The 12,963-nt window shown below is 35.7% G+C and overlaps 2 protein-coding genes and 1 pseudogene across 2 annotated transcripts; 2 read left to right on the forward strand and 1 right to left on the reverse strand.

Moving 5' to 3' along the window:
- The first annotated feature begins 1,156 nt into the window (after positions 1 to 1,156).
- LOC114402567 (mitotic spindle checkpoint protein BUBR1-like) lies at positions 1,157 to 4,864 on the forward strand. The gene is made up of 11 exons (XM_028365189.1): positions 1,157 to 1,424; positions 1,503 to 1,562; positions 2,181 to 2,325; positions 2,405 to 2,562; positions 2,806 to 2,887; positions 2,977 to 3,040; positions 3,121 to 3,175; positions 3,398 to 3,557; positions 3,693 to 3,775; positions 4,213 to 4,290; positions 4,378 to 4,864. The coding sequence occupies exons 1-11, from the start codon at positions 1,219 to 1,221 to the stop codon at positions 4,439 to 4,441; spliced, it is 1,155 nt and encodes a 384-aa protein (XP_028220990.1). The 5' UTR covers positions 1,157 to 1,218; the 3' UTR covers positions 4,442 to 4,864.
- Positions 4,865 to 5,127: 263 nt separating this feature from the next.
- LOC114403510 lies at positions 5,128 to 8,682 on the reverse strand (annotated as a pseudogene).
- Positions 8,683 to 8,955: 273 nt separating this feature from the next.
- Positions 8,956 to 12,659, forward strand: LOC114403058 (splicing factor U2af small subunit A-like). The gene is made up of 3 exons (XM_028365776.1): positions 8,956 to 10,297; positions 11,994 to 12,091; positions 12,232 to 12,659. Exon 1 carries the CDS (start codon positions 9,136 to 9,138, stop codon positions 9,940 to 9,942), a length of 807 nt encoding a protein of 268 aa, XP_028221577.1. The 5' UTR covers positions 8,956 to 9,135; the 3' UTR covers positions 9,943 to 10,297; positions 11,994 to 12,091; positions 12,232 to 12,659.
- Positions 12,660 to 12,963: the final 304 nt, after the last annotated feature.

The following is a 12,963-nucleotide window of genomic DNA, read 5'->3' on the forward strand; positions in this document are numbered from 1 at the left end:
GTGAAGTAGATTAGTTAATCACTAGAAAAGGAGTTGAATAGCGACACTTAAATGACTACTTTGATCATTTTCTGCACAAATATCACACTATTTCTTATACTTCTCAAAAGCTTTAGAAATTGTTTCTCCTTTTCAGAATATGATTTTTTTTAATAAAAGTTGATGCTATTTTTGAAGTTTTAAACTCTTTGAAAAACCCTTTTTGAATGAAAGATAAGTTAACTAAATTTAATCTTAAGGATTTTTCAAAAGCTAAGATAAATATGTAGCAACCATTCATATATGAGAAGAATAAAAGTAAAGGAAGATATCATATATAAATTTATATTGATTCACCCATAAATCTTGAGCTATATCTAATACCTATATATGTCGGATTTCCACTAAATTACAAACACCAAATACAAATGTATACTTTTTCCTCAATCCTCCTCAAGCTTTTTCAATATTTTTCTCAAACCTCTACAAGATGTGCTTCAATTCAGTATTCTCACCTTTTGTGAGTTATGACTAATATTCTAAACTTTTGTAGGTTGTACTTAATATTCTCAACTTCTATAGACCTTTCAACTAATATTCTTAGCTTATGCAAACTTTCACTTAATTGACATATTCTTTTACAAACCTCTCTATCTCTAGGCTTAAACCCAAACAACAATCTTTTGTTAACACACAACAACCCATAAGCAAATAAGATTGTTCCATAGATACCACGTTTTACAAAGGAAAAACATGAGATAATAAGAGAACGAGACGATCATGACGGGTTTTGATGATGTCACGTGAATTTTGAAGGGATTGTTGATTTATGTATTATTGATTGTTAATTTTACTTATCAAATCTCTTTTGTGTAAATATTAATTTTTTTGTTAAGTTAATTTACTATTATAACATTTTTTCTTGGACAATTTACTTATATTCTTTTCAGTAATTAAAAACTATTATTTTTTTCACTTTTATCCTATTTATATTCATCCAAATAACACATATTTCTCATGATATTTTTTAATTTTATTTTATTTCTTGCCTTCTTCATTCAATTGTAGTGAGATGATGATTCATAAAAAAAAAAGAATATTTTATTTGGAATGAGATGTAACGGCTAGTTGGCTCACCATATAAAATAATAATTAAATTTTCAAAATTTGAATCACAAAAGCCGACACCGCTCCCACTTAGCCTATTTCCCTTTGATTGATTGATTCACTGCAACAACAATGGCGGAGGCCGAGATGGAGAAGATAACAACAATAGACCCAGAGACGGAATTTCTGGCGTCGAAGCGGAAGAACGGGAACGAGTGGGAGACCTTCAAGGAGAACGTGAGGCCGCTCAAGAGAGGACGCAATGTCAACCTCTTGAACCACGCCCTCAACTCCCACACCGATAACCAACTCAAGAAATCCCTCGTCCAACAACGAAGGTTCCTTCTTCTCATTCATTCATTCATAAATAATTCTCTTTTGTGATTTCATCTCATTTCTGAGTTTTCCTGAAGCAGCAAACTGATTCAAGCCATCCAAGAATACCAGGGTGACGATCCTCTTCTCCCCTGGATACAGTGAGTATAAATATATCTCTTTCCATCCCCAATTATTTCACTTTTGTTTGCTTCCAGAAAAAATAATAAAAATGGGCAAATTAATCTTCCCACATGTCATAAGTAAATTGCCCCTTCTGAACCCTTAAAATATGCATTCAATAGCCCAAATCCCTTAAATTTAACAAAAAGTTATTAGAATGATCTACAGAGCAATTTCTGCATTAGTATCAGAACAGTGCTTGTAGTTATAATTATTTAAGATGCATTGAAATGATGATTAAAATTAAAAAGGTGACAAAGTTGTTTTATTGTAGTTATTAAAAATAAGTATAATAAGAAGTTCTTCCAAAAAAAAGTATAATAATAAGTATAACACTAACAATTTGTTTGCATGGAGAGAAAATTAGAGGAGAAAAAAATTTGGAAATGTCAATCGAGGGAGATTTTGAAATTTTGTTTTTTTAGTGATTTTCCCCCCATTTTCTCGTTAATCAAATGCAAACATAAAATAAAATAGTGTTAAGAATGTTTCATTTGATGTGTTTTATATATGATATGTGATTATTTAGTCATTAAGCAACTAAGAACTTACTGTTTTACTATTTATTTATCTAATTAATTTTATTGATGTTGAAGGTGTATCAAGTGGGTTCAGGAGGCCTTTCCTCCTGGTGGAGACAGTTCGGGGCTGGTGGTGATTTATGAGCAGTGTGTGCGTGCCTTTTGGCACTCAGAGCGCTATAAGGATGATCTTCGCTACCTCAAAGTGTGGCTGGAATACGTGGGTGGATTATCACACTCTTGTATGCATTATAATGTGGTTACTTCAATTATTTTTGACAATTTAAGCAATGTTGCAGGCAGATAATTGCTTTGATGCAGACGTTATCTATGCTTTTCTGGATGCAAATGGCATTGGAAAACCTCATTCCATTTTCTACATTTCATATGCTTTGCATTTGGAATCTAAGAACAAGTTTAAAGCTGCCAACCAGATGCTGGAGCTTGGCATATCTAGGTAGTGACCCTAATCTCCTGGAGCCTGTGTGAAGGAAATCTTTTCTTGTGTGATTTATGTTGCTACATTTCCCCTTCATTTCAAAATCTTTTCATGGTTTTGGAGTTTGTGGTTCACAAGTGTGTGTTCATAATCATATTCTGGTGGTATACTATCATGTACGACTTTGATGTTATATTTTTCATGATGACCTTCATGTGTTGCGAACTTGCAAATCCCTCATTTGATAGGTGCATTTTGCAGGAATGCTCAACCGATTGAGAAATTGAAGGCTGCTTATAGACAATTTTTTGCACGCTCAATGGCAAGGCCTATAGCTATAGATGTATGTGTTCCAATTGATTGCCTCTTTGAAACTGTTATACTTATTATAATATGATCTATTGATCTATCTACTTTTCTTTTGCTATCTAGGATTCAGTAGAAAAACTGGCACCCACGCGTAGCTTTGGAACTGTTCTTGCCAAGGGAGAAAATCGTGAGGCCTTTATTTTGTGCAATATCTTTAATCTCTAATTCATGAATATGAATTTTGAACAATCTTCCCTGTTGTGGCAGGTGCACCGCTGTCCATTTTGAACTCGAACCGTGATCCTTCTGCTAAGAATGATAGGTAACAGGGTTGTTTCTTTGGCTTTATTTAGTTGTTGGAGTTGGTTATCTGGTGGTTCTTCCCTTCATTTCCTTTTCATTAGTATTTTTGTATCATAAAATGCTTATTTTTCAAATTGCACACTACACAGTATTGCATTGTAGAGAAGTATATGAAATGTAAACTCCAAACTCATGCAACATTCCTCCCTGGGCATTTTTGAAATGTTCTCTCTTCATGTAGGACCCGAGCAGCTCCACTTTCCATTTATAAAGATTCAGCTGACACTGGTGATACTGATCCTCATAAGCCTGACCCGTCGCACTCTTGGCACACACTTGGAGCTCGAGCTGACAGAAATAAGGAAAACAATGCAATTCCTGGCAAGTGGAAGTCCTATAAGGTGCTAATTTTCACACTCTTTTTTTGCTTGCCTTTTCATGATTGATCATATACTATAACATATTACAAAACCGTACTTTCTTTTGGTGTGTGTGTTCTACATTCATTTAATGCCCAAGTTACTGAATGATTTCAGGTTCCACAGCGACCTGGGACTAGAGTTGGAGGGGCTACTCCAAGTGCCTTTATCCCAGTGTTTGTTGATGAAGAATGTCAAGAGTAAGTGGAATCACTTTCCGTTGTCAGTTTGTCTGTACGCAATTTTGTTCTTTCAAACTTAATTTACCTTACAAAATGGGGTGACAAATTTACTATTTTTATAATTTTTTATATCTATGTAATCCTGAAAATTTTATTCTCATCAAATTTTAGAGTACACAACTTGTCCTTTTTAGTTATCATTGGAAATGAAATTTGATCAGCATTAGTTTTAGTCATGTTTTTGTTTTTGAAATGTGGTGGATTTTATCCTTGACCCCCACCTTGTATTTCATTTTGACCTAACAAGGGACCGAATCCATCACATGTAAAAAAAGACAAGAGGGGACTTAAACGCATTTTACCTTACAAGAGAAAAAGCTTAACCTTTTTTTTCTGTGTGAAAAGAATAATGTTAAGAATGATTCAGTACTGAACTATTTTACATGTGGTAACAGTTCACAAAGTAAGAAAGCAGAGGGTTGTAAGTCCTCAAGTTTGAAGATAAGGCAAGAGGACGACAAGGAACTGAAAAGGTACTTATTAATCGTGATTCACGTGACAATTTCTAAAAAGAGGGTCCTCATGAATTGACACATTATCTGTATTGTTGTTCCTTTCAGGGAAACAGAGCTACTGAGGAAGAATCCATTACGCAATTTTCCTCAAAACAGCCTCCCTAGATAATTCAGTGAACTTTTGATGACAGCCATGAATTATTGCAGCAGTGTGCCATCATTTCTTCAACAGTTTCCCGCTCTCAGCTTTCCCCTGGAAAGCTTGACCGCATTTAACATGTGCTTTCTAGTTGGTGCTGGAATTTCGGGTTTGTTTGATTTGATTGGTTGAAAACAATGAACGAGTAATATTTGGACAGAGAATTTAAGAAATTTGTAATGTGGGACAACATTATTACCTCAATTCAATTCTTTTCATTTGTAAAATTGTTAGTCTATTTTGCCCAATAGAAGAAACCCTTGGGGCGTTTGGTACAAGGAAAATACTTTCTTTCCCAAGGATATGGGGATGAAACATTGTGGGAAATGTAACCCACCAATTTTTTTTTTGGAAACATTGTTTTATGAGAATATTATTTTCTTAAAAATCAAAGCATGAGAAACAAACATTTCCATTAATTTAAGAATTCTAGGAAACTATATTTCTCTTATTTGTGCTATTGACAGTCGCTATACTACATAATGAAATACGAAATCGAAAAAATAAATTTTGTTAAATACTTCGTTGTTGACTACATTTTTAATTTGATATTTTATATTTCTCATTTTACACATCAATAAAAATACCAACCAATTAAATGATGTAACTCTTCTCAACTAAAAATATACAGTTGTATAATAATGAGACAAAATATGTGTATATTTTAGAATACTTATATATAGGGGCCTTATTTTATTGTTTTGCAGGTTTATAAAATGTCAGGACCAACTTCGTTACAAAGGCATATTTATAAGACTTCACTTTACAAGATGATAACACCCATAACAAGTTGTTTGTGTACACTATTAGCTATGCCAATCAACTGAACTGATGCTTCATAGAATTCTCTCCCCGCCTCTCCTTTGTGCTTCAGTGTGCGTGAGCTGAGTGAAGGAAAAAACAATAGATAGTTATACACATAAATATGTATATATAAACAACATAACGAAACAGCCAAACAGGTAGGCAAACTAAGTTAAGCAGCCATAAAATGTATCTTGAAGAAGCCTGTTGTGAGAAGTGGCAGCAAATTAAAAATGATTTTAAAGTTGGTTAAAATTTGGAATTGTATGTTTACACAGAATGAGAAGACCCTAGCTTTATACTAATCATGATGTGCAAGATTATGAATGATGACAAAGACAATTAAGACAAAAATGATAACAATGAAGAAACCCTTTTGGAAATTCTTCAAACATGAATTTGAACATTCCAAAATCTGAATGAAACATGAATTTGGTGGACAGGCTAGTTAATTGGCCTCTGCCAATGATTGCAGGTGAATCAGATGATGAATGGGATTGGATTGTAATTTCAAACAGCATATTCTTGAAGGATAAAGTTGAAGTTAAGCATACAAAAAATAATTTGAATATTTCAAATAACACAACAAGGTACTAATTCTCAGATTTTTCCATTATCATTTTGTAATGACAGCAACACTAGGGAAATTAGAGAAACACAAGTAGAAACACAGGGAATGGTGAGGTTTCTTTAATATAAAAATCATGAACCAGACACCATAAAATAGCTGCAGAGTAATAGAATATGAGACTAATGAGATATGAAGCACCAAAGTGGAGAGTAGAAGTCATTCACACCAACACAACCTTCTTTCAACCCTTACTAAAATATTCATATTCATTTTTCGGGTTAAAATGTTGGCTTGGTGGTGAAGGGAGAAGGGAGGGGGGAGAGGTTGTGGGTTCGAATCCCCCTAGGAACAAAAAATTAACGACTAACTGTTAACATTTGCCGATAAAAAAAACTAAATATTCATTTTCCTTTTGCAGGGCACATTCATTTACAGTTGGTTCCCCATTTCAGCTAACAATGCGACTTTGCAATTTATTGCAACTAAATTTAACTTGTAGATATGGAGGTTCTTAATTTAATTGACACTGACTTTGGTTTCATCTAATCTTCAGTTCAAAAATCAACAAAGATAAACCAAGCTTTATTTCAGTAGTAAATGGATAGTAACAAATTCAAAGGATATAGCCTTTGCTTTTATGGTAATTTTCTTACCATGATAGGACGAAAAGTGATATGTATCAAGAATAGGTCAGCTTTTCTTGTAACAGTCACTCCAGATTGTTCAGTCATGTCCAGGTCCTCATTTTTCATTCCATTTGGAAGCTTCCAATCAAAGTGAAACAACAAAAATGCAAGTGCCAACTCAACATTTTTCAAACCAAATGTGCTTCCTGGGCATATTCTTCTTCCAGCACCAAATGGAATGTACTCAAAATTACCCCCTTTGTAGTCAATAGAGCTATCAATGAATCTCTCTGGATAAAACCTCTCTGCTTCACTCCAGTACTTTGGATCTCTTCCAATTGCCCAAGCATTCACTATGACCATACTTTTGACTGATATATGATACCCATCAATCTCACATGCTCTTGGAAGTAAAAGAGGAGCTGGTGGGTGTAACCTTAGGGTCTCTTTGACAACTAATTTCAAATATTTGAGTTCATCAATGCAAATTTCATCAACCTTTCCTTTCATATTGTATACTTCTCTCACTTCAGCTTGTGCTTTCTTCAATACTCTTGGATCCCTAATCATCTTTGCCATTGCCCAATTTATGGCAGTTGCTGCTGTCTCACCTCCAGCACCAAATATGTCCTGGATAGTAATTATTGACAAGGTTAAGTTAATGCAAAGATATCCAAAGAAATAATTAAGAATTTGACTTCTTTAGTCCTTTTAAAGTGAGGGGTTAAATTTTGAGAATAAAATGGAGAGTTATTATTTATAACTCTTGACTGAAAAATCAAAACTTGAGATTACAAGAACATGTATAACTAACTACTAAGTAATTAAAATCTCAACCATTGATTTTTCAATGAATGATTCCAATTTTACACTTTATCCTCTAAATTTCATCTCTCAGGAGCCAAATCCAAAATTGATAAGCTGAAAAAATCAAAAGTTGAGATTACAAGCACAACTAACTATTAAGTAGTTAACATCTCAACCCCTTATTTTCCAATGAGTGATTATAATTTTATCTCTCCGGAGCCAAATCCAAAAGTGATTAGCAGATGGTATCCAATAATACATGTCAGTTTGTGTACAACTCCAAAGAGCATATGTGTGAGATATTTTACGGTGAGTATTAAGCATAGCCTTGATATTGTTAATAGTTAAGCAAATATCCAGTTTGCTATCATTACCATCCTGGAATTTTAGGAGAACATCTACCAAATCTTCCTCTGCTTCACCCTGCTGGCCTTCTTTGGCTTTTGCCTTTGCCTCTCTGTGTTCATTGATGATGTCTAACAGTATCCGATCGATTTGTCGATGCAGCCTCTCAATCTTAGGCCTCAAACCAGTAACAAGTTGAAGCCATTTAGCAGAAGGAAACAGATTCCCTAAGTTAAAGCCTCCTGCAACTGTTACTCCTTCTTTCACTGCCGATATGAATTCTTCTTGGTCTTTGCATGTCATGCCAAACGCAGCTCTTGAGATGATGTTATAAATTGATAAAAGTACTGCTTCAGTGAGGTTTATGAGAATCAATCATTTTGATGAGGTTGGTGAGCTCTTCTTCTCTTATTGGCTTGAATGAATTGATACGTTTTTAGGTGAGAAGCTCCACTGTGCATATTTTTCGCAGCAGTCTCCAATAATTTCCATAGGGTGATCCAATAATGTTTGTGGAACCATAGGACAGTATATCTGCAGCCAGAATGAGAGGCCTTGATGCAAAGGTGACATCATGGGTTTTCATTATCTCCTTAGTATATTCTGCTGAGGAAACAATGACTCTGAAGACATGTGTCAATCCACTTTTGGATCATGACCAACGCAATAAAAGAAATTTAATATCCACTTTTAAATACTTTATTAGGATTATTAAAAATTTCAAAAAATAAATTTCAATCAAATGAAAATAAATATTGTTTTTCATTCTTAAGTACTCTTAAAATTCAAAGATTGCAAAAGAATATATTTTAAAGTTTAGATGCTTCTCCTAAAAGAATTTAAAATAAGTTGAGCATTTGAGAATCCATGGTGAAATGAGACTACTGCTAGTAAGGTTGGTTCTAGAAGTCCTGATAAAGATGGTTGATGCTGAAGGGGGAGAGTTGGGATTTTGGTTGCAGTAATTTGCTGCTTGTTCTTTCTAGTCTCTACATTCAGAATAAGATTACTTTTTAAATTAAATAAGATTACTTTTACAAAAGAGTCTTAATAATCATTACCGGTACTTAATAAGAAAGTAAAAAAAAAAAAATTATTATAAAAAGTTATAAAAAATATAAAAATATTATGAATTTATGTATTTAAATAAAATTACTAACACTTGCCTTTACAAATTATCTTAAAAATCATTTACGGATTAAACTTGAGTGTTAAATCTTTTGTCCATCACCATTAAACATAAACTTTCTAACGACTAGTACAATAATAAATGATCAAATAAAACAAAATGTGTTTATGTTAAGATAATAAATAAATACTAATGAATTAATTGGACAGGCGAAGGCGAAGGGAGTGCAAAACAGAAGGTTCGTTAAAGTCGAAGATAAATTAATGCAAAGTAGTTAGTTGGCAGATAGAAGAAGATCATCATCATAATCGATCCGTTACAATTAGGGTTTCTGATTGGAGCATAATAGCGTATTATCATCTCATCTCTCAGCAGCAGCAGCATGGCGGAGCACCTTGCATCGATCTTCGGCACGGAGAAGGACCGCGTGAACTGCCCGTTCTACTTCAAGATCGGCGCGTGCCGCCATGGCGATCGGTGCTCGCGCCTCCACAACCGCCCCAGCATCTCGCCCACCCTCCTCCTCTCCAACATGTACCAGCGCCCCGACATGATCACCCCCGGCGTCGACCCACAGGGCCAGACCCTCGACCCCCGCAAGATCCAGCAGCACTTCGAGGACTTCTACGAGGACATCTTCACCGAGCTCGCCAAATTCGGCGAAATCGAAAGCCTCAACGTCTGCGACAACCTCGCCGATCACATGATCGGCAACGTCTATGTTCAGTTCCGCGAAGAGGACCAGGCCGCCAAGGCGCTTCACGCGCTTCGTGGGAGATTCTACAACGCACGCCCAATCATCGCTGATTTCTCCCCCGTCACGGATTTTCGCGAGGCCACGTGTCGGCAGTTCGAGGAGAATAGCTGCAACCGCGGCGGGTATTGTAATTTCATGCATGTGAAGCTCATCGGGAGAGATCTACGGAGGCGACTCTTCGGCCGCAACCACCGCGGTGGCAGTGGGACCTACCACCGCGTCAGCCGGAGCAGGAGTCGCAGCCGCAGCGCGAGTCCGAGATACCGCCGGGAGAGACGGGAGAGTGATTCTCGTGGAGGGCGGCGGAGCAGGGAGAGGGACGGCAGCGGTGGACGGAGGAGACAACACGGGAGCCCTCCGGCCAGGGAAGGGAGCGAGGAGCGCCGCGCGAGGATCGAGCAGTGGAATCGGGAGAGGGAGGAGAATAAATGATTTCACGATGATTCTATGTTCATTTGCTTGCGATAGAATAAACCATCAATTTCATCATCAAACTATTATTATTACCCTGTGTCCCTCCTTAGTAGTCCTTAGAGTAATGAAATTAGTATTTAAGGAATAGATGGAGTACTTAATGTCCACCACTTTAGTCTAATTTAAAAGATTTTCTAATATTTGGAAGATTACTTGGCATGATTTAGGACTACTTAAATAGTTTTTTTTTTTTTTTTTTTTGTTAGTCGAGGAAAGAGGGTGATAGTGGAAGGATTGAATTGGTGGTTTACTTTGCATGTGAATGGTGGCAGCGCTAATAATGAAACCCTCTCACTGCTGTGTTGTACCTACGGTAATCGATTTCTCTTTCTCTTGTGGTATTTTGGTCGACAGAGAATGGAATGGAACTTTGTAGGAGCTTTTGTTATTGTGTTTTGTTTCCTGAGATTGCAGAATAATTAGTTTGGGGCTGTTCTGTATTTATTGTGCTGTTTCAGCTTTTGGATATGTGATGAATTGGGCTTCTATAACTATATTGAATATGCTAGCTTGTGCTTGTTACTGCTGAATGATATGGCCTCGTTTTAACTTTTATGATTACTACTTTGTTGTTGGGGGAGGGAGTAGAGTTAATACTTAGTATGTTGAGAGAGAGACAGGTGGAGTGGGAACCTTAAAATTGAAATTCGTAATGTTCTATTTTATTATTTGTGCCACAAATTTTCATTGTCCGTCACATATGCGAGTTAGTTCTTTTTTGGTGTGTGGCAATCTCATACTTGATATTGCAAGGGACATTTTTTTTCAGCTCATTAAAGGTTTGGGGTGTTTCTCTGCTAATTGAAGGTGTGCTAGTACAGTCAACAACTCTTTGATTGGATGTAATTTTGGTAAATTTGAATTGAATTAGAGCTTTTGTTAGAGGCTTCTATCGATTATTTTTACTTGTCTGGTTATTTCTGATTTGAGTTATGGATCAAATGGTTTCAGTCCTGATTGATAAATTGAGTGTTGAGTTGTGGCCCTGCCTCCATTGTCTTTTTATGTTGTTCATTTCTTGTTGCCCTTGTTATGCCAGACACAAAGCTAATTTCGATGGAGTGCATCCATGTGTTTTAATGGCAAATTCAGGCAAGCTTTGCGGCTGGGCTATGGGGCGATTCTCATTGGAATACTTCTTAGTTTTACCACATCTGGGCATAATAGTAAATTAGGACATCCTTTATAGACTTGTATTTCATCTTGCATTTTGGTTTACAGTTATGCAGTTAGAACATCTGGCCTTTATATCTCAAATTCTACTGAATATATCCCAGTGAATAAGGGATATGCGGATATCAATGAGTGATTTTTCTGCTTCTCTGTTAATTTTCCATCTTCCTTGGTTGGATTTCTTCCAGGTTGTTTGTAGATTCGATTCTTTCTCTCTTTTTCATGCTTAGGAGTTAAGACTAAGGCCCCAAACCAAAACATTCTCATTTTCCTGTGATGGTGTGATGCTTTGTTCTTCCTTTGTCTCTACCTTCCTCCTCCTCAGTTCTCCAGTTTTTTCTTTCCTGTATCTGTAACAATACTTTTGATTTTCTGGTGTTTTTCCCCCATTCTTTAATATGAGTACTGTTTTAATTTTGAATAGTATTTCAAAAATCGTATTTATTTAAATAATATATACTATATGCCTAAAATAGCTGCACTTGGCTATAGCCCTGCAAGCCAGCAATGAATTGCTACTAAGTGTGTTTGTGGTAGCTATATGTGCTAAATATTTTGCATTAACACATGCTATAAGGATATTTGTTAAGACATCGACACTTAAAAACATTAAATGAAAAAGTAAAGCATGCAATGTATTTGGAACTTATAAACAACTGTCGTTGATTTAATCTTTACATTTTTTATTCTTTAAAAAGTGCCTTTGGTGCTTTTAGCCAAACCTATCTTTAATAGTTCTTGTCTTGCTTGTTCTTTCTTTATTGTCTGTATTTTATTTCTTTCTTTTCAGCTGAAAATGATATCAAGATTTTTACATGCATCTTTTTCACCTGTAGGCTAGGTGCTATAGGGGGATTGGTAGTGCTGCTGCTGTTCTTGGAATGTAGGAATTGCAATTCAAAGATTAACAAAGTTGGGGTTTGAATTGCCTCTAGTAAGACTGCTCGTTTCTATTATTAGTTATTATCTTTATTTTAATGTTTGCATGTGAGATTGGAATCCTTTTCTTCAGAGGCCATTTCTGGCTGGTCCACCTGTGAATCTTATAACGTGCTTTCTTTCTTGTCTTTACAGCACTATAGGCATATAAAAGCATGTTTCGAAGAAACGTTTTTGATGAATCCAAGTGTTTAATTCTGTACAAATGAGACAACTAAGACGGGCAACTTCTGGTTTGTTATCGTGGGATTTTTTCCCACTTGGGCAATGGCAGTATTTGAGCTCGCCAAACTTTTGTTGACATCATTGCTTAGTGGGTTTTTTTTTTTTATCCATAGAAATCAAAGACAATGTCAAGGAGTTTACAATAACTCACGCACCCTGCTAAACCAATTGAGCTGGATCCCCTTGACTGCTTAGTGGGTGTTTGGTTTAACTTATTTAGGAGATATGGTCCCTTATGTCTTTTACCTTCTCGGGAGAGCTCTTGATAAATAGGCTATTATTTCTCTAAATTTAAGTTTGAACCAAGCCATCAATTTATGCTTAATCCAATTGATTTAGCCTTTGGTGTGTGTTTGGGAGTTTGGATTGGGAAGGGAGGGGAGGGTAAATTTTTTATTTCTAATTTTATAATTTTATAAATAAAAGAAATAAAATGATAGATTAATATAAACTTCTTTTATATTTTATATACAAAGTTATAAACTTAACCTCTAAATTTGCCCTCTCCACTTTTCTCATTCAAAACTCCTAGACTCCGAGAGGACAATTTAGCTAGGCACCACTAGGCAGCGTGACTTACAGGTATTTTATGGGATTGTCCAACAAAAGTTATCGTTTTAGGAAAAAGCAGTTCTTCACGTA

This window comes from Glycine soja, chromosome 20, assembly GCF_004193775.1.
Source record: "Glycine soja cultivar W05 chromosome 20, ASM419377v2, whole genome shotgun sequence".
NCBI classification, from domain to species: domain Eukaryota; kingdom Viridiplantae; phylum Streptophyta; class Magnoliopsida; order Fabales; family Fabaceae; genus Glycine; species Glycine soja.

What these genes read in the sequence shown, in the direction of transcription:
- LOC114403058 (XM_028365776.1), top strand. Translation starts at nt 9,136, where the DNA reads ATGGCGGAGCACCTTGCATCGATCTTCGGCACGGAGAAGGACCGCGTG.
- LOC114402567 (XM_028365189.1), top strand. Translation starts at nt 1,219, where the DNA reads ATGGCGGAGGCCGAGATGGAGAAGATAACAACAATAGACCCAGAGACG. An exon ending in CTGGAGCTTGGCATATCTAG is followed by an intron (nt 2,563 to 2,805) that starts GTAGTGACCCTA and finishes TGCATTTTGCAG; the next exon opens with GAATGCTCAACCGATTGAGA. An exon ending in CAAGGCCTATAGCTATAGAT is followed by an intron (nt 2,888 to 2,976) that starts GTATGTGTTCCA and finishes TTTGCTATCTAG; the next exon opens with GATTCAGTAGAAAAACTGGC.